The sequence below is a fragment of the Photinus pyralis genome, unplaced genomic scaffold (assembly GCF_008802855.1).
Source record: "Photinus pyralis isolate 1611_PpyrPB1 unplaced genomic scaffold, Ppyr1.3 Ppyr1.4_LG4, whole genome shotgun sequence".
NCBI classification, from domain to species: domain Eukaryota; kingdom Metazoa; phylum Arthropoda; class Insecta; order Coleoptera; family Lampyridae; genus Photinus; species Photinus pyralis.
Window position 1 is genome coordinate 43,172,898 of NW_022170511.1, and position 21,195 is coordinate 43,194,092.

Below are 21,195 nucleotides of genomic sequence, written 5' to 3' on the forward strand. Positions count from 1 at the left end.
AAATCTTTAGACTCATAAAGCCTTTAAAGTTCGTAAAAGGTTTTAGAGGCTGTTCGAGGCAAGTAAAAAATTTTTAAAAACTGACAAGACCCCTTTTCTGAAGGGAGGCAATATGCGCGGCACTCCGGAAACTAAGGAGTCGTCCGTTTATTTGTGGAGGTATAATTCGAGACTACATCTGCAAGAGAACAGGGCATGACACCGCACCGTGTGGGGAAACACAAGAACTGGCGATTACTGTGGGGGTTCCACAGGGGTCGGTCTTAGGACCTACCCAGTGAAACTCTTATGTACGACGAGGTGCTGAGGCTATCTCGCAGGGGATAACGTCATCGGGTCTGCCGACGACCTCACGGTTACAGCGCGTGATCGCAAGCTGACGCTGTCACGCGTATGAGACATGGTGAAGAAGAAATAATCGAACTGGATGAAGGACAGACAAATGACCAGGATCGCCATGTTGGTGGGTAGGAGACGGTTAGCATAAACATATTGGGCGAGGCAATTAGGGCAGAGAGATCCGTAAGATCTTGGACGAGGTTGTCGCTCGACGTCTGTCGACCACGTCAGAAAAGGCAAATAAGTCGGTAGTGGCACTAAGTCGACTCGCTTTCACTCAATTTATATGTTGAAAAGGATGGAAACAATGGTCTTATCTCTACAACAAGAGGCTGGATAAAGTCCATGTTGAAGAACAGGAAAATATCGGGAAGGCTAGGCGAGGAGTCAGTAACAGTGATGACCAAAAGAGGGTGCTAAAAACGTTTTTTAAATTGAGTTTTTAGCGCCGTTACATCATACGACTGTTTTTTCAAATAGTGACGCACACGATAAGAAACGAAACAAAGAATGGTAAAAAAATGCTCATCAAATCGGAACAACGTGAGGCCCTGCCCAAAGTATTTACGAGAGAACATACCTATCATACAAAAAATATCGCGAAATAATTAGAAATATTTTAATCGAGAGATTACAATAAAGACACGGAGAATTCGGAACAGATATACAAATATCGGGTTGTTATCTACCTACGATATTTTTGAAGCAATCATTTTTGCCTAGAAATCAGTTGCAGGGGATGATTTATTGGGGTTAAACTGCACCTGCATAAGCGAGACTAATTGTGGTGCAGCGGTCATTTCTCTTTTGCGTTGCGGTAAACTTTGCGACTACCAGTTTTGTAATCTTATAAAAGAAAGTCAATTAATAGGTCCCATTTATCTGATTACTACATTAGACAATAATAAAGGTTTTTTCGCTACACTTACCATGTTTTGAAGCAAGCTTTTTTAAGACATTTGATGAACGGTTTCATTGCTATTTATGAAGAACTTTTAAGGTAAAAAATAAGTTAGTGAAGTAATTCAAATTCAATTTATTGAAAACTTAATTAAAATTACATGTTATAAGTTAAATATAACACTGACTAGAACCGAACTTAGCACATAACTCTTACCTGATTGTAAGTACTCAGAGGTTTCTGTTTAGCCTTTTGTACTTGAGCATATCGTTGCGTACCTACTACTTTTTTTTTGTCGAGAATACGATACCGTAAGTACAATAGGTAAAGCGCATAACAAAACTTAAAAGGTAGATATTTCAAGCAAACAAAATGCTTTATTAGATACACCACTGCAGTATACACGCTTGTAACAAACTGATATGACTTAATCATTAAATATTGTACTCAATTCGACAAATTAATCGCTAAATTATATAAATAAATAAGAGCGGTAATTTTTTTTAATAATAACGGCGAGGTTTGAACGCGCATGCCTCACGAATTTCGGGGGGGGGCATGAGATCTGAACCCCTTGGACGTCGACGTTCATACCATCAACGCTACTAATAAATAATGATACCAAACAACCTTTTGTTTCTTAGATATTAATATCGATGGAACTGCACAACATCGTAATTTTTATATTAATTACATCATAAATTGACCTGAACTCTATTGACTAGGCACACTTAGTTTATATAATAACAAGAAACTTGTTCTATGAAAAATAGAAACTTCCCACAATAAAATAAAACAGTAAATAATTAAATTGATTCCGGCAATTTGTCCGGATCCACAACGGTTATTTTTCGACTTTTTAAAAATACTTCATCATTATTACAACATATAAATCATTCAGATATTCTCATAATGTAACAGGACCAACAGTGTTTACACGGAATGCTTATTAGCCAGATAATGTGCTCCATTTTTAAAATACTAGATATCTCTAATAGTTCGAGTGTCATTCATACACACTACCTACCAATGTTTTAACGATCATATCAAAATAAAGCATCTGTTGGAATGTGCAGAGTTCCAAAGAAAAACTTTAACGTAAAGCACTACTCTCTTTGAGCGGAAACCTTCTTCTACCCATTTTTCAACAATATATTATGTCCGCTAAAAGAGAGCAGCTCCTTAAATTTAATAACATTTTTAATTAACAACTTTGAAAATACTTTTGAAAAATACAGTAGTTGCCAACAAGTGGGGATAACATGTTATTGTCCACTGCCGCAATAAACGAGTGAGGTGCTCTTGGTCTAGAAGGGGTCTGCATGTATGAGAATACGGGTGCTAGGCTAGGCTAGAGGCGCATGCACTTTACTAGGCCAAGCAGGCAGCCGAACGTGGCCCCTACTGTGTAACAACCGAACACTCAACAGTTTCGCGTTTGATTATGTCAACAAACAGCTCAAAAATATACTTATATATTGCCTTGATTTAATTACGCCAATATAATGAGACAATAATACACGTCAGTCTTACAGTTGAGAGAGACAAGCTTAGGCGGCAGGGTTAGCTACACTATTAAAACTACGTTACATTACAGTACACATTTAAGGCGGCGTCACATCACAAGCAAGCAGCAGCAATGGAGAAGCACATTATCGGGGACAATACGATATGTTAACTAACACATTGCAAATATACAAATAACACTCACTATTGCTATTCAGATGTAGTATCTGCGATTTGTCTGCGCGACCAATGGCAGGAACAATGACGGACAAAGCGGCTAATAACCTAGTGAAGTCCGTAACGGGAAGTTCGAGCGACTAGCAAGACTCGCAACTGACTTTGCGACTCCTGCCAGCCACAAAAAAACTCACTTCCCTCAATTTGCGGCCTCACAACAAGAATACACTTAAAACTCGTTCAGTCCTAACAAATATCTACCCTACTTATTAGACATATATGGTAAGAAACTGGCAAGTATGAGGACGTACAAAGCCACATAAAAATACAATATCATATTATGTTTTCAATATAAAACGACTAGACTAGAATAAGACATAAGCAACTACTTGGTCGGTGGCGCGGGCCGCGCTTGCTTTGGTCCGCGAGTTCCAGCCAACAAGCAGGGAGTATTTTTTTTTGGTGTGATCAGTACAGTCAGTACAACACGTACATAATAAACATTTTGGTGTTCGTACTTGGTAGAAAAGGTCTTTTGAATGAAATGGAAGAGCTTAGCTTACGGATACGCGCACTTTACAAAATCCAACAACTAAATTGTGACACGTCGTCGCTTCGACACAAACTGATAACGGATGACAATCCGTAAATAACGAGATATGCGGCCGGTACTGGACTAAAACGACTCGACTTTTGTTAAGTCAACGGTATACCAACACTTTCCTTTTGGACCGGTTGTCTCTTACAGTCCTTAATAAAGATTGGCACTTCGGAGGGACCCTCCGGCTAACACGCAACTGCTCAAAGTGCACCTTTATTAACTAATTGTAGAAAACTACTCGTGTAACTATTTATGCCGAACTCAAGAGATATTAAAAAAATCAGTCTTTCCATTACAATTCGCGGCCGAAATTTGCTAATCCGCGCCCGGATTAACAGGGATCTACCGCAAACACTCTTCGATTGAAACGAACGAAAGGGCTGACCTATGCCCGTTCAAATTTTAAATGAGGATGAATACTTTCCGAACCAAAAACGTTACTTTCCAGATTCCTCTTTACTTCTTAAGAAACGTCTATAATAATAATAATTTGATCGGATCACATTTGTCGACACTCAAAAATAACTATGGATATACAATGCGCAAATGTTAATAAATCTTAGATATAAAAGTCAAATACCCCTTAAGATATGCAACCAATCTTACCTACTTTCATCTTTTTCAATAAACGTCATTTGAATTATTTTTTAAATGAAAATGTTTACTGCTAAATATCCTGATTAACAATTTTCGTCAATTGGCACAATTCACAACGGCAGTAAAAAATTTCATGTTGATGCTTGAATTGTTAATGAACATTACACCAAACACGAACTTGTACAACCAGAGAATTTGAAATTTCTTTTGTTTACACTGCTGCCAAATTTGTGCGCAAGGTGGGTCGCACAACTGTCAAGCATTGACTTGTATATTCAAGAATTGAACATAGGAGAGGTAACATTTACGCATTGTATGCAATATGCATAGACCAATTTATAGCACAAGTGGAATTATTTCATTTTTGGTTCAGAAATTAACAAAAAGACCACATTAGCCTTTTTTTAAATCTTGTGGTAAATATATACAACTCAAAACTTTAACTTAGAACTCAACTACAACTTAAACTTTTGGCCCCGAAACTTTAACTTACAAGTATCAAAGTTTTGGGCCAAAATGTCAACTTAAGAGTTATAAGTTCAAGTTTTGCAATAAAATTTTTGGGTAATGTTTCGACACTGTCAATAAATTTTGGAAAACTATGAGGAATAGGTACAAAATAAAGGAAATTTCTAAATAATGAAGTTTAGGAGGAAATTTGATCTGACCTGGATTGTGGAAAAAATGGGGAAGTACAGCTAATCTTGGACAAAAAAACATCTCGGAACATTTTGGGGGACGTCTAGATGAATTTTGTGGAAGAGAACATTTCTAAGGATCCTAGAAAAATGGTAATTAAAAAAAAGCAAATTCTAATGAAATAAATACCTACTTATTTTGTATATAAATTGGGGAAATATGGAATGAAGGTATTCTTGGTAAATATGGGAAAACTTAAGAGGAACTTCTGGCGATATAAGGAAGAATTCCTAAGAAAATGACTTGGGAGCTAGAGAGATAAGGGTAAATTTTGGGTCATAGAGGATTTCAATAAGATTTTGAAAAGATATAAAATGGCATTTTTGAGGGACTGAGAAATTAACAAAATAAAGAATGCATGGTGGAAATGTTCAATTGGCATCATACAAAAATTTGAAGTGGTTTTTTTACGAGTGACCAGAATTTGGAATTAGTGAATCTCAAGTTTGCTACCACAAGATTTAAAAAATGCTGAATGTGGCCATCGAGGGCTTATTAAAAATTCGCTCATCAACCCATGACAATCAATAAGTGTTAAAAATTGAGCAAAAAATTTGTGGGTAGAAGAAAGAAAAATTCAGCGGCTTTCTCTAAAGATATGTAACGATTTTGAAAGTTAAAAAAATAGTGGACTGCGTCAGTTTGTGTGAAGACGGAAAGTAAGATTATTTAGAGTGCAAGAGCTAGAATAATAGAATTACCAGTAGGTGCAAGTGATAACATTTGGGGTATTGGGGGAAGGCATTTCCGATAATCACAGTCTGTTAGAAATCTGTCGAGCGCAATGCCAGGAATATATAATGGGTGCTCGGAAGTGTGGACTCTGCGGCGTGGCGCATTAACAGTGCACAACAACAATCTACAACATGAGCAAAATGCATCGAATGTATAAAAATTTATAATTCTGGAACAACTTTCATGCAGCGAATAACAAGAGATTGTGCGACGGGAATATGTGACCCACTGAAGGGTAGGGACTAGAGATGCGACAATCCCACCTACTACTGAAGGAGTAACGAGAACGTACAATGCAAATACTAAGCGGTAGGTACAGGAGAGAAAACTTATTTACACTCTACCTGGTTTAAATTGTAATGTTCCCTAGAGTAATTGACATGAAGGTAAACGCAACATATTCAAGTTTTATCAGGCCTTGCCGAACATGTCGGAATTGTGCGTGTCTGAAAAATGTCTTGCTACTCCGGCATTCGTCCGTGTTTAAACGTGGCAATTCGGCAGAGGGCCGACTATTGCATTTTTGCGTATCACTAATTTCATTACTACCAGAAGAAATGTGTTTTTTAATCAGTCTTTCCGAAAAACATTTTGATACTTAAGTTCCAAACTCAGAGCGGAATTGGTCCGCCACACACTTACTAATACTCAAAAAGTTACTCTACACTACTCACTAATGACTAATATGATACCATTAAATCACACGTCTATAACTATTTAGGATTCGCTAACATTTGGGCCCAGGAAGATTGTTTAAAACATTACAAGCCAACGCTTTCTGCAAGATTATCATCACTTAAGCCTACTTTTTGTTTTTTGTTTTTTTAGAAAAGAGATCGCAGTGTGCCGTGCTCTACGCAGACTAGATTGTGTAGCTAAAAGCGAAAACAAAATAAAACTGAAAACTGCAAGAACTGGTATTATTAATTAAAAAAAAGCATTTTACAACAAAAATTCAAAAAAAAACAAAACAATGTACATTTAATTTAAGAACAATTTTACCATTAAAGTAAATGTAATAATAACAACAATGTAATTAAAAAAACTGCAGAAACAAATTCGATTGGCGGATAAAAGCGTCGATGGTGCGTCTATGTGACACTAATCCGAGGAAGTCACAGGAACAATAGAAAAAATAGAGAGTACTCTGAACAAGACACTAAAAACAAATTAACACTGGTCAGATGAATGTCACAAGGGCCACCGTACCGATTTTATCAGCTGTGCAGTCTCCGTATTCGAGGGACTGGTTTATAGGATATGAGATCGCGCAGTCCCCGGCTAATCAAATAAATGCGATCATCTCTGGATTTTCTTTCAAAAATTAACAAACAGTTTAAAGATATAATATATATAAATAGGACAATTATAAATAAGGTAGTAAGTGTATGCTAACTAAAAATGCACAATTCTAGCTAATAGTCTTGGTCATAAGTTTCGTGATGGAATCGCACGCAACATGCGAAAGTCGGTGAGATCCCATGCTCTCGTTATCTTAATCTTGGCAGCATCAACAGACTACTTACTACAACTAATAATAATAGATGGTGAAAAATATTGCATGCACCATACTGTGCGACTCGTGCTAGGCGGATACTAAGACGAGCCGAGTGTGTTTTCGTGAACTTAAACAGATAATAGTAAATAACAAAACTGAAATAATAATAAGTCAAACAAAGATTTATGGGCACGGCACGCGGTGTATCAGACGAAGTGTATTACAACAAATTAATAGAAGTTTGTGGGTGACTAGGGTCGCTAACAACGCGGCTTCCCGCAAAATAACAACGCACTATGCTAAGGACATTCACAACACCATACACGCGCATATTAAAATAGATATCATATATGGAAACTGATGCATAATTTAAATACAACAATGGCCCAGGCACCGCTATGCTTGGTAAAAACTCTAATGTGATTAATATCCCTGTTTTGAATAGTGATAGATTTGGTCATACATTGGGCCGCCACTCCGACGGGGGGAGTGAGCTACTCAAACATATCGTTACAATGGTACATATTAAAAATATCAACATGTTACAATACAAAACTATCTCATATGAGAGGAGACTTATCAAATAAATAATTACAGTTTAACATGGCAGCAAACCACTCCTTCGAACTGCGTTAACAAAAATAGGAAATGGTGGCCGTTTCGTTTACAAACCGATTGGCGGTACCTGCACGTAACGATATATGTACAGTCGGTAATCCTTACTGGCCAGTACCACCGATCCGTCGTCCATCAAGGCGACGTCGAAGCATTGCGCGTGCTTCACCTTGCTCTCCAAAGCCGACACTAACTGCCCGTCCTGGGTAAAAATAGTCAAGTTGAAGTTATTGTGATTGTCGGCGATCAGAATGTCGCCCGACGCGTTAATGCCGACACCGATCGGATAGTTGGTGATGCCCTCGCCGCCTATTTGCCGCAGATAGCGGCCGTCGTAATCGAAGACCTTGACGCAGTGCGCCCGATTGTCGCTAATGAAGATCTCCTGCTTGTCGTTGACGACGACGCCGTTGGGAAACTCGAGGTGCTTCGAGCAGCCGAACTTTTGCAAAACCGAACCCGTCTGGTCGAAGATTATCACGCGCATCACTTTGCACTCGACGACGACTATGCGTCCCTTATTGTCGACGGTCACGCCGCGCGGGTGCTGCAAAATGTTCGCGCCGAACTTTCGCACGAATTGTCCGTATTGGTTGTAGATTTGGATTTGGTGCGTCGGCGATCTTTCGGTGACTATGATGTCGCCGGAGGTGCGTACGACCGCGACGCGGTTTGGGTATAACAGCTGACCGTCGCGCTTGCCGCACTCGCCGAACTGAAATTTGAAACGGCCTTCTTTGTCGAAGATCTGTATGCGGTGATTATTCGTGTCCGCTACTATGATGTCGTTTTGGGCGTTGACGGCAACCCCGCTCGGTTCGGTGAACTGGCCTTCCATTACGCCGAACTCGCCGAATTTGCAGTGGTAGATCATTTTTTGTCGCTTTATCTGCGATTTTGGAGGGAAGATTGTGGTAGACATTAGCTTTGAGGTAAGATCGAGCATGGAGTCCGCCCCGCCGGCGGTCAGCGAGTAGGGATCCGTTCCGTTTTGGAAAATACTGTCGGTTCCGCCGTTGGACCATTTTTCGTAAGGGTTGATGCCGTTCAAGTTCAGGTCGCCGATGGACGTCGAAAACGGTCCAAGACTGTTGGCACTACTGAAGCGCTTCGAGATTATGTTCGACTCGAAGGGCGATGTCGATTGGCTGCAGCCGGATATCGAGAATGGTCCGTGAATGCCGCCGTTTAAGCTACCCGAGCTTCCGTTAACGCTACTTCCGCTCGAACTCGATCCGCCGGTCGGTCGCGCGATCGGCGGTTGTTTGCTTGGTCCCACTACGGCCTCCGAGTTTGATCTTACGTAGCCGAAGGTGTTTCGTACGCCCACCTGGATCGCCTGGTAGTTGGAGACGAACTCGAGCTCGCCCGCCGATTGGATGCTCTGATCGAGATTGTACGTGAGCAGGCTCTGGAGTTTGCTATCGAGAAGTTTGCGGAACATCAGCATTTCGACCAGATTCGCGCATTTGTTGATCTTCTCGACGAACTCGCACGTCTTGTAAATTTGCTCGACCACCTCCTGGCCTTTCTGGGTGGCGACGCCTAACGAGATCTGTTTCGCGGAGAATACGCTCTCCAACTCTTTCAGTAGCTCTTGCTTTCTTTCGTCCAACATCGACCTGTAGAATAAAAACGTGTCGTTTATTTCATTTTGCGCTTTGTGGTATTGAACTTGTAAACGACTAGAAACGTGCTCGGCATTCTTTAGGGTGTTTCGTAGATCGGTGGCTTTTGTTTTGGCTTCTTGGACGGCGTGGGTGATCGCCTCCAAGTGTTTGGGAGCTGCTTCGCTGATATGTTCAAATTCGTGGATACCGGCGGGGTGGTCCAAGGTACAGCATTCCTTGCAGATGGGTACCGTACATGTGCGGCAGTAAAATTTAAGTATTTCGCTCTTGTGCTTCGGGCACATCATCGGTTTCTCTCCGTTAAGCACCGTGCCGTTCGTGACGGTGCCGTTCGGTATGATTCCGTTTTTGTGCTCGTCTTTTAGTTCGGTTAGATTGAGAACCCGGTGCCCTTCGAAGCAGTGCATGTATTGGTGCGCCATGACGCAGTTTGAACACAGGTAATTAACACAATCGACGCAACGTGCGACGGCGTCCAATTTTTTCGTCTTACAACCGGTACAACGAACGGCCGATTGGAAGGATTCCGAATTAAAGTCGCCGAAAAGGAGACTGTTGAAGATGCTCTCTATCGAGTCGGTCTGACAACGCGGACAGGCTAATTTGTTTTTTTCGTAACAATTATTACAAATGGTGTGAATGCAGGGTAAGATTTTTGGATCGTTAATCGATTCCTTACACTGTAAACAATGCAAATCTGACGGATCGCTGTCTCTGTCCACAGAGTCGCTTACAGGAGGAGACGATCCACTTACTGTTAAAGGTGAGTCGGCTAAGGGAGAGAGGGACAAATAATCTGCGTGCTCGCCAAAAGATCCAATCGAATTAGCTCTAGGCAATGATTCTAACGAAGGAGTCGGTGAGGCCATTTTCAATTAACCGTCATCCCTGCAACAAAAAAAAGCGTCGTTAATTACAATTAAATCGCGGCAAATTTGTGTTTGTTGAACCTTGAATGCATTCATCGACTGTCAATTTGCGGGGGTGAAGTGTTTAGACAGAGTTGAAAGAGGGGGAGAGGACGATCGATGTGCCGACTGAGGGGACTAATGCCGTTCCCATGGCAACCTGTGAGGGCTGCAACCCCGACTTGAATTATTGCTGCAACAAGGTGGCTGGGCTAAGCCAGTGTCTGGAACTGCTTTGTTTTTGTATACTCTTCGTCAGAAAGATTTCCGTATGTTTTGTTAGCAAGTAAACGTTCAATAGCTACCGACGACGGCGACGACGCCGACCGCTGCGTCACCTGTTGCCCACGACACGCAAAAACTTATTAAATCCGAAATTATACGCACGCCAATATTGTGTCATCGGGAAATTCTACTCAATGAAAGCCGCCTTCCTTCTCTTTGTACGGTTTTGTCGTTTTTTACATTGGGCCCTGTCGGTATAAAATTAAATAAAAACGTGCGCGGAATTAAATTCGAACATCTAGTTGCAAGCGGTAGACTAGACACAATGATGTTTTAATTAAATGCAAACGTTATCCGTTACCGTTACCGGTACGGTAGGTACCGGTTGTTAGAAAATGCGCGGGATTTTATCCCAACCAAACGTTCATAAGCAAATCGTTACCCAAACTTTCCTCAAAACAACAATGAAAATACTTACGAATGCGGCAGACAAATTCACAAAACAAAAACGCCAAAGAACAACAAACAAAAGAAAGAACGTTCACAAAGCACCACGCGATTCCGATACGAGCCACGAGGTAGTCGACCGTCTGTACATTTTGTCTCCCCCGGTAACACTAATATAAAATTTTTCGTTTCGTCTATGCGTGTGCAGCTGTTAAACTTGCCTCTCTCCACGACACACTCATTCGGTGAAGACATCTAGAGGGGTGAACAACATTCCAGCATTAGGGGTCTAAAACTCGTGTTGGGAGAAAAAGTTTGGTAGGTGTTCTACCACTTTTACGTTGACCGGCAGGTATAAAGATGAATTTGAAGTGACTAAATCGACCTTGAGCTACATCCTCGGGGGAAGAATAGCCGTGATTTTCTATTAGTTTAACAACGTAAACGTTATTGAAGGGCGAACGTTAATTTTACCGCAATTGGCGATTGCAAAGGAAATATGCCGAGAAATATGCATTCCAAGTTCGCGCTCATTACGAGATTCGAGAAGTCAATGTACAGAGCCTTTCGAAATATTGTGCAATATTCTCGTAATGCTTTTCTAACTATGTAATAATTAAGGCGATCGTTAAAAATTTGCTTATAAATTGATGGTTTATTTCCATATTAGTCAAGGGGGGCATGGGAATTTTACAATTAAATCATAAACCAAATGGTCAAGGTGGCATAATGGTAAATTTCGATAAGGGTAACAAGAAAGATCTTCACACTAGTCGCTATTTTGGAGGATACCTAAACCAAAATACTTGCCAAAATAGAAAACCGTTAATTTTTTGAGTCGTTAACCGAACCAGTTATTTTTTCAAGAAACCTTACCGATTATTTTGTCGGTTCTTGATCCAACAAGAGGAGAAAATTAGCACCCGTCTGTGCCTTTAGTAGCTTCGGGTAGATCTTCAATGAAGAAGTTACTATAACTCTCGCCAGGAAAGATTGCCGGTCACAGAACACTTGATCTCGATCTACAATCTCTGTTTTTCGTAAGGTGCCAGCGACTTCCGGGATACTATCGTGTCAATGTTGAACGAAAAGACTTTTTGTGCAACATTAGCACGATCCTATTCCAGAAGTCGCTCGCATCTTAATAAAAACAAAGATTGTAAATCGACACAAGGTGTGCTGTGAGTTGTGACCGGCAATCTTTCCTGGCGAGAGTTATAGTTATATCGGTTACAGAGTCTGTTACCGTTATTTGTCAAATGTGGTGTTAATTTTCAGGTTGTGTTTACTCAATGCAAAAGGACATGTTCACAAAATAAATTGCCTTTTGCAATGCAAAGCCATGATTTTTATAATTTACGTAAATAGTCAGTAAGGAGCTAGCTAAGTATGCCTTGTCTAATATGTAACAATTATTCAAAAAACGTATATAGGGGGGCTCAGGAAATCAGGTCAAAGTTCTAATTTTGAAAATGAGAGTACGTTTTTTTAAAACCCCTGTTTTCTCTTTCTGAATAAATTGTACTCGGAAAATCAGGAGAAGATTTAATTAAAGGGAAAATTACTGCAATTCACAAAAATTGTAAAGAAAATGGTATTCGATATATCTAAATTGTTTGGATGGACGCCAAAATTTATACAGTCTGTTTCCAATTATGTCGGCACTATTGCTAACATTCTTAGTTGTAGAGTTAGAAAAACGGTTAATTATTAAAATTGTGTATTTTACTCTATTCAACCTAAATCCGTAATTAAAAAACAAACAACATCGCATGTTTCAGATAGTAAGAAAAATGCGACATTTTACATGGAACACCCTGTATATTATTACATCGTATGACAGCTTATTGAATTCTCTATGAAACTTCTTAATGCACCATAGCCATTTCGATCTAGTTATCCATGGAAATGATAAAAATACATAGCCTACTATCATTTTTAAACTTTCCAGCATATTTCCGCCTATTTGTTCTTTTGTTTTATAGTATTGGGCGCCTGCGATTTATACAATTTTTGTAACAAACTTAAAAATGTTGATTGCTTGTAGTTGTCTTTAGTGGCTTTTTATTCAGAATTTCAATTTCTTTCAAAATACGTTTTCATTTAAAAAAAGGTTAGGTACTTTAATGAATATCGTAATAACCCCATATGCAATATTGCTTTTCGGATTCAGTTGCATCTATATTATATACACTGTGTCCAAGATAAGGATGTCGATCATGGGAATCTTTGGAAACCATAGAAGTTACGAAGATGGGTAATTTAGGAAAAAGTTGCGCAATTAAAGAGTAATTATCATACCGTAAAAAAAATCGGAAAATACCGATTACATCCGAAAATGTGCCAGAAAAAACTTAGTTTGTCGATTTCGTTTTTATTTTCTCCTGTTTTTATTTGAAAAGATACAAAAAACCAAAAACCACTTTCTCGTTGCCACTTTTTGAGCTACAACGTTACGTTTCGGGGAAATCGGCAGCTTTATTTTATGCGCCATAAAAAATGCACACAGTAAATTGAGTAGCATTGTTAATTACGAATACAACGGTACAGCATACACAAAAAAAATAGGAAAATGTTTGTTTCAACAGGATGGTGCACCTGCGTACAACCAACGCACTAATCGTGCGCGAATTTATCGAGAACTTTCCTACAAAGTGGATAATTTCTCCAAGAGGTATTTCACGATTAGGGCACTGTGCGTGGGTGCACCATCCTGTTGAAACCAACAGTTACCAACTTTAGTTTTTTTGTGTGGGGTACATGGTTCTATTGGTTATAAAAAATGCTATTTAATACAATATGTACTTTTTTTACGAACCATTTTAACGAAAAAGAGTTTGTATCTGTTCAAATAACATCAGAAAAAAATAATAACGAAATCGGCAGATTTCGATTTTTCTGACATATCTTCGGAATTTTACGGTTTTCTTTAAAGCATGATAATAACTCTTTAATTGCGCAGCTTTTCTCTAATTTGACCATCGTCGCATCTTCTATGGTTTCAGAGATCCCCATGATAGACATCTTTATCTTGCTCACAGTGTATATAAAACACCCACCACTTATAACTTAATAATATTTGATTTGTTGGATTCGTCTTTGCCCCGAATAGGAGAATACTCTCGAGAATACCTATTAAATGTTCAAAAAATCACGAAAAAATATAAAGAAAATTATTATAAACGTAAACAAGAAACCAAATGACAACAACTGTCAAATCAAATTTTTGAATCTTACCAAACCGTCCACTTAAAAAGTTCATTTCGATTAACCGTACATCACCTAACCACAATTTCAAGATGGCCGTCGTTTTTCTCTTTAATTAATGTTCGTTAGCTACGAATTAGAAAGTATACTCATAATTACCAATAAATGCTTACCGGCTAAAAAAAGTGTGATTGCAACTCGGATTGCAACAAATCACTACAATACGTTGAAATGAAATGTCTTAATACAAAAGGGCACCGAAGATTTAAATTGTGCCCAATGTGATTATACAACGAACTACAAAACAAAGTACCGATCTACAAAGTGTTATAACTTCACCGTACACTTTACAAATTACACTTTTAACATATGCAAACAATTTAAAATGCAAACTGTCAAGACTAATAAAAACAAGAGATTATCCAAATAGCGCCAAGGCCTACGGGACCATTTTAAAAATTGTACTCTCGGCCAACTACAGAAAATTGAATTTAATTTTTTTTCTCGATAACGGTTGCATTTACCAAAATTTAAAAAGATACGAAAAAGTTTCCAACCAAACCAGAAAATCAAATTCATATTTGGTAGCGTACAGAAAAAAGAGTTCGAAAATGGAACATGACCTCTGAAAAAACAACATCCTGTAGATTCTCACTACCATTGACATGGTCAATGATGTAAGCCCTTCAGTGCATTTCAAATTTGAGCAAAATATCTCAAAAACTGCAGGAGATATAAAGAAAAAACTTAAAAATCTTTTAAATTGGTATTTATAATCAGCACGAAGAACTGCTAAACGCGCTATCTGCAATAATAAATATACAGGGTGGTGACTTGCGTAACGCACCATAGGGATTTCAATGTAAAATTCATAACATGCGATTATTTGCTCTCCAAACTATTTTAGAGCAAAAATGTATTAGTTTTTTTAGAAAAAAATTTTTTACGTCAATCAACCGTATAAGTTTTCAATTTTTCTTTTTCGATAATCTGCGATGCCATGGAATTTTCTAAAACAAAAAGATATCCAGTTATCAATTAGCAGCAGTTCGAAATGGATTTTATGATCGACTTGGGTTACTGTATTGCAGTTAATGGTGACTTATTCGAACATTTATTGTAAATTGTTATATTAGGAAACCGTTTTTAGTAATTTGGTCTTTCTTTATGTTGAATTCGCTGTTCTGAATATAATACTTTTTGATAGAATTTGATTTGTTTTATAGCGGACATTCCATAGCATGACGGATATTGGCGTAGTTTTTGTATTATAAAATTCCATGGCATCACAGATTATTGAAAAAGATGGGGGTTTTATTTTCCAATTTTCCGTCTTTATTATGCAAAAAATTGAAAACTAATACGGTTGATTGGCGTAAAAAATTTTTTTCTACAAAAAACCTTAATACATTTTTGCTCTAAAATAATTTGGGGAGCCAATAAACGCATGTTATGAATTTTACATTGAAATCCCTATGGTGCGTTACACAAGTCGCCACCCTGTATAATCGTTATGGTAAAAATATAAAAATACATTTTTCGCTTCATTATAGGCTCTTCAAAATTAAGAACCGAGAAAGAATCTGTAGGTTAACTGTACCCGGACCGCCCACTCAAAAATAAAGGCAAAATAAAATAAAAAAAATAAACTGCTATACCGGGTGTAACTTAAAAAAAAACACCGCAGGCTGTAACATCCAAACGATCACCATTAAAATATTTTAAATTATTACCTCACAATTGCGCCTCCGTCCTTGGTCGCAATTACGGGAAAACGGATAACTTTTTTCAAGTCTGGTTTGTAGTATATCTGTAGGTCAAAGGCTCGAACAAGAGCTAAGGTCTGAAATATTCAGTACCATATGGATAACGTAGGTTTTTTGGTTGGAAACTTGAGATATCAAAAAAGATTCAAAAGATGCGAAACAATCGGCCAAAATCGCTTTGTTCTCAGATTGACCAAGAACAGACACTTTCTATCACATTTTAACCTGTAGAAAACAAAAACGAAGCGTACTTTTACCTCGACTTTTACATCAAATTAAAACAGTCAATTTATAAAAATTAAGATAAGAGAAGATTTTGACGAGAATACCTATCGGACATATGTTCCATTTCCTAGAAAACTTGTCCGATAGGTATTCTCGAACGATTAGGGCGTTGTGAGCGGGTGCACCATCCTGTTGAAACCAACAGTTTGCGACTTTTGTATTTTTTTAGTGCCGTACATCGTTGTGTTCATAATAAAAATGCTACTCAATACTTTTTTTTACAAACCATCGGAATTTTTTGGTTTTGACCAATCTTCTATGGTTTCCCTCCTTGGACTTTAGTTTAGAAACAATGTGTGATTTACTTATTTTTAACGTACTTACTTTTATTTAGAGACGCCGCTGAAGCTAAGGTTTCGTAAATGATGAAAACGTAACAAAAATACGAGTAGTATGTAATGAAAGAAAATGAAATAATGAGAGATCGGATTCCATCGTCGAAGCGACACATTACAATGTTGTACGCAACGTGGGGGATGGGGGTGCGTATTTAAAAGAAGTTCGTAATATAATGCGACCGAATTTTCATTTTCCAAAACCTTACCTGCTCGTCAAGTTTTAAATATCACAAGGTGGGTGGTATACGGCGGCGTCGAGAAACTTTTAATTAGGGATTAACAGATGGCGTAGACGACAATAACGTATCAAGTCTACGAATTATTTACGGGCCAGTTGTCAACAACCCTCTCATTAAGTCTAACATTTATTCAATGCGTACGTAACTGGCATATTTAATACATTATAATAAAGGAAGACATAACAACGGACTAAAGTCCTTTTTAGGGTCTAAAACGGAAGTCAAGCGTGCTACACCCTGAATCCAGCGCCCAAAGTTAAGTGGTTCTAATTGCGAGCCGAAGGGGGAAAACGCGCGGGGCCTTCCGTTTTCCGCCCCGATGAACACGGAACCCAACCGATGGAATCGGACAAAAAAAAACGCGGTCCGCAATTTTTCGACGCCTCGGAGACAACGTTTCGATCCGCGTCGTACGCACCCGCCGCCGCCGCCGTGCGTTTCGAGGTAAACAAACTGTTGCGTGTCTCTGTCTAATGAAATAGCGTACACCGAAACTTTTAGGGGGTACTTCTTAGATAAGGAACGTGGGACAGGGGGTACGAACGATTAATTGATGACGAGCGAGAAAGATGCGCAACCTTCCAAAAACGAAATTATTGTACGCGCTCGGCTCGGAACGTCAAAAAAATCAATGAAGGTCGCCCTTGAACAAAAAAAAAGCACTCGCGAAATCGCTTCTCATTGAACTTTTCGCAAGTTCCTTTCGACGTCGTCGCACAGCCTACTTGTTACAAATTAATTTTGTAAAAATGAATTGACAAATTTGTTATTACCATTTGTCACTTAGCAATTAATAAATCATTTATAATGAAAACAGTTACTAAATTAGCTTTTTCAAATCCAAAATGCTCATTCTTCACCTCTCACCATTGAGTTTCGGCTGCCATGTGGCTTAGACAGGGACAATTTCAACACTCTTAGTATTTTCGGATTTTTCACCTAATTTTTAGGCTATTTTTTTTTGTTCGTCTCTCCGAGAGATTGAGATCTCAATACTGACGGTTTTTTTAAATAACAACCAACAAACAACGACAAAATATTCATGTCGTTGACACAATCATTTAATTGTTTCTTATCTTATTTGACGTTTTCTCGAGATTTTTGAAATCTCTTAAAAACCATGACAAACTCTTCAAAAATCGGAAAGATTCTTAAGGGTCTTGAAAGAGAATTTTTAGGCCGGATGTCCACCGAATCGGGGCGACGAAGATCGGTCCAACTGTAGTCGTATCCAGATTGATCGGGCCGACTAAAATTGGCAATTCATGTCCATAGGAAGATCGCCTTTCGAACGATTTTTATCGGGTTGACAGTTGACATTAAATAAAATGTCAAGTGAAGCAGTTGTCATGCTTTTGCACCACAGGCAAAAGATAATTCACCACCACAGTTATTGGGTTCTTCCGTACATAACTAATAAAAGAAACAGAGGTGCTTTCATTTGTGCCCATGAACTTGCGAATCATGAACACAAATTTAAATGTATGTATCGTATGTCCAAGAGTAGTTTTTTTCCTTTGGCTGACATTGCTCGACCATTAATTGCCAAAAAGGACACCAATTACAGAAGATGTGTGACGGTAGAAAAAAGATTACCAGCACTTTTGATTATTATGACACACGCCTGCCGACAAATGATCGTTCAAGAACGTCGGGTCGGGCGAAAATAGTCGGTTGCGATTTCGATCGCCGGTCCCGACAAAAATCGAGCCTGTGGACAGGCTTCAATAGGAGCACACGCGCGCGATCTTTATCGGGCGATTCAAATCGCACCGATCTTGGTCGTTCCGATGCGGTGGACATCCGGCCTTATAGACTATCCATGGAAGATTTTGGAAGCCCTTAGAAACTGTTGGTAGCTCTTAAAAGCTTTTAAATATCATAAAATGCACTCGTAAACTCTAAAAGAGAGACTAAGGTCTTCATAAAAACAGCAAGAAGAAGCATTCAGAAAAAAAACATAGCAAATATGAAAATATAAAGTCCAATACTTAACTTCCTCTGGAATGATCCGAACTCGGGTCCGACCGTACAATTTCTTGGTCCAATAGGCCAAGTTTTCCCCGCAAACAGTTACAAGAAGGATCCGGGGATCGGAGACCAAAAATTACCCGAGAATTTCAATGACACGAAAATAGCGCCAGCATTCTGAGCACTGCTCTATCTTTAGGTTAGAAGATCATGGAGAACTTTTCATTTTTTATAATTTTATTATTGGGGAATCAGGAACATGTCAATGCATAAATAAATTAATTTATAAATTAAAAAAATTATCAATTGTTAAAAAAAAATTCGCCTACTTGATTATTATGTTATACATATCGTTGAAAAAACTTCCTTTAATCAAGTGAAAAATCCAAAATGGCATCCATTTAGCAAAAGAAATTTAATATTCATGTCAGCAACCGCCATCATGAATTTCATTTTGACTTTGTCCAATCGAAATGAGAATTTTCATAACTTCTACAATATTATGGAGAGCAACTTGTCTCATTTACCCTAATCGTTATACCGAAAGTTGATACTAACCTGCTTACTTTAAATGGAACATCCTATACATTATTTCCCAATTATTTCACTTGTAGATTCTACGTAAAACTCTTTATACATTTCATGTGCTTGGTGTCCCATTCTCGACACTCTTCTAGGGTATCTGGGTAATTGTTAGTGCTATCAAAAAAGTAATATAGGCGTAGGCGTCAGGTGCTCTTTTTGGGTCAAACTTAAATTGGTAAAATCAAAATTGGAAAATATTGGCTCGCTCAAGAGTAACGGAGGAAAATCAAAAAATTGCCAATTTCACAATAAGTATACGGAGTCAGATAAAAAAATCGAACCTAACCTCATTTTTTTAATAGAACATCCTATATATTTTTATCCAAAAAGATTGGATTTAAATTCTGTACCAGGGATGATGTTCAAAAAAGCTTAAAAAAACATGTATGGTACAAGTGATTCCAAAAAAATAAACACAAATTTATTTTTTAAATCTCTTTGAATCAAAATTGAAGTTTTTGAATATTTTTAGTGTTTTTGAAAAGTGAAATATGCTATTTTTAGAATGTAGCGAAAATGCACCCTGCAACTGGAAAACATTTTTGTTGGAAACGGTATTTTATGACGAAAGCAAGGTGCTTGCACGGTGTCAGAGGAAAAGGAACGATTCAATGTTTTCTCCCCTGCATCTTTGTGTACTCGGGGGTATGGACCCCCCAAAGTTAAGTTTTCTATGATCTATAATCCCTTTCCAAAAAAGATGATTTATGTGACATGTGCACTATATTTTTTACCGAAAGAATGTGAAACCGAGGAGTCTGGGCAAGAAAAGGAACGATTCAATGCTCTCTTTCATGCATTATAAAATATTTGTGTACGTGGGGGGGGGGGGGCATACCGCTAGCGAGGTTTTTTTAATTGCTAGGAAGATGTTTTCTAAAATTGAATTTTAGAACCGGATTGCATAATGGGATTTGAGAAGTATTTAGAATGCTCTTGGAAACTCTTTGAGATTCATAAAAACTCCTCAAGAGTTTTAGTCGAGGTTTTAGTCTAAGCAAGGCGTCCTTCAAAAGCTCTAAAGTATGCTGGAGATTTTTGAAGACTTTTTAAAGATCTTTAAGAACACAATCCTTAAATATTTTTAAAAGTCCTGAAAGCTCTTCAAGATTCTTCTCTAAAAGCTCTGTTCTTAAAGGGAGGAGGAAAGGGGAACTTTTAGATGCTTTTGTTGATCATTTTTCGAACGCTCAAAAAGCCTCTTGAAGTCTCTTAAAAACCATTGAAAATTTTTCAGCAATCGGGAGGTTTTTTAAAGGTTTTGAAAGAGTTTTTATAGACTGTAGGAGGATTTTGGGAGCTCTCGGAAACTGTTAGTGACTCTTTAAAGATCATTAAATGCACTTAAGGCTCGTAAAGAGTTTATTAAATGCTCTTTAAAGATCTTATACAAGGTTCCCACCAATTCGCCAATATAAAATTCCCCGACATTTCCACGTTTTCCAGGAACTAGTACATCCATTTACATCCCAAACGGTTACTGCCAGAAAAAAACTTTTATGTTTCATTTTGTAAATTCAGGAAGTTATGAAAAACTTGATAGTTTTCGAGATATGGAAGAAAAATCGCGAGAAAAAGCACCTACAATTCAAAATGGCGACATGTTGCGCACCACATATGCTGTTTTTGGAAGTTTTCTTTTTATAATGCTATTCGAAATGTAATTTGTGTATTTACAACTCTGTATCAGGCATAAATAAATGAATTAATTTATAAATTAAAAAAATTACTAAATTGATAAAAAATGGAACACCCTATACATTATTTGACTTTTAGATTCTACGTAAAACTCTACATACATTTCATGTGAATGGGGCTCCATTCTGATTCTCGACACTTTTCTAGGGTATCTCGATAATTGTTATTGATATCAAAAAAGTAATATTGGCGTCATTTTCTCTTTTTGGGTAAAATAAAAATTTGAA

The 21,195-nt window shown here is 38.1% G+C and overlaps 1 protein-coding gene across 6 annotated transcripts in view; it reads right to left on the bottom strand.

Moving 5' to 3' along the window:
- Nucleotides 1-1,597: 1,597 nt before the first annotated feature.
- The window catches only part of LOC116168503 (brain tumor protein), a 115,969-nt gene continuing 96,371 nt past the window's right edge, over nt 1,598-21,195 (bottom strand). For 5 of the 6 annotated variants that reach the window (XM_031484390.1, XM_031484388.1, XM_031484391.1 and 2 more), the window contains exon 2: nt 1,598-10,187. In XM_031484390.1, coding sequence (XP_031340250.1) covers nt 7,718-10,168 — 2,451 coding nt within the window. In that variant the 5' untranslated portion in view covers nt 10,169-10,187 and the 3' untranslated portion in view covers nt 1,598-7,717. Of the gene's footprint in view, nt 10,188-10,910; nt 10,936-21,195 lie in introns of those variants that run through there. The other variant, XM_031484392.1, reaches the window with a different exon arrangement.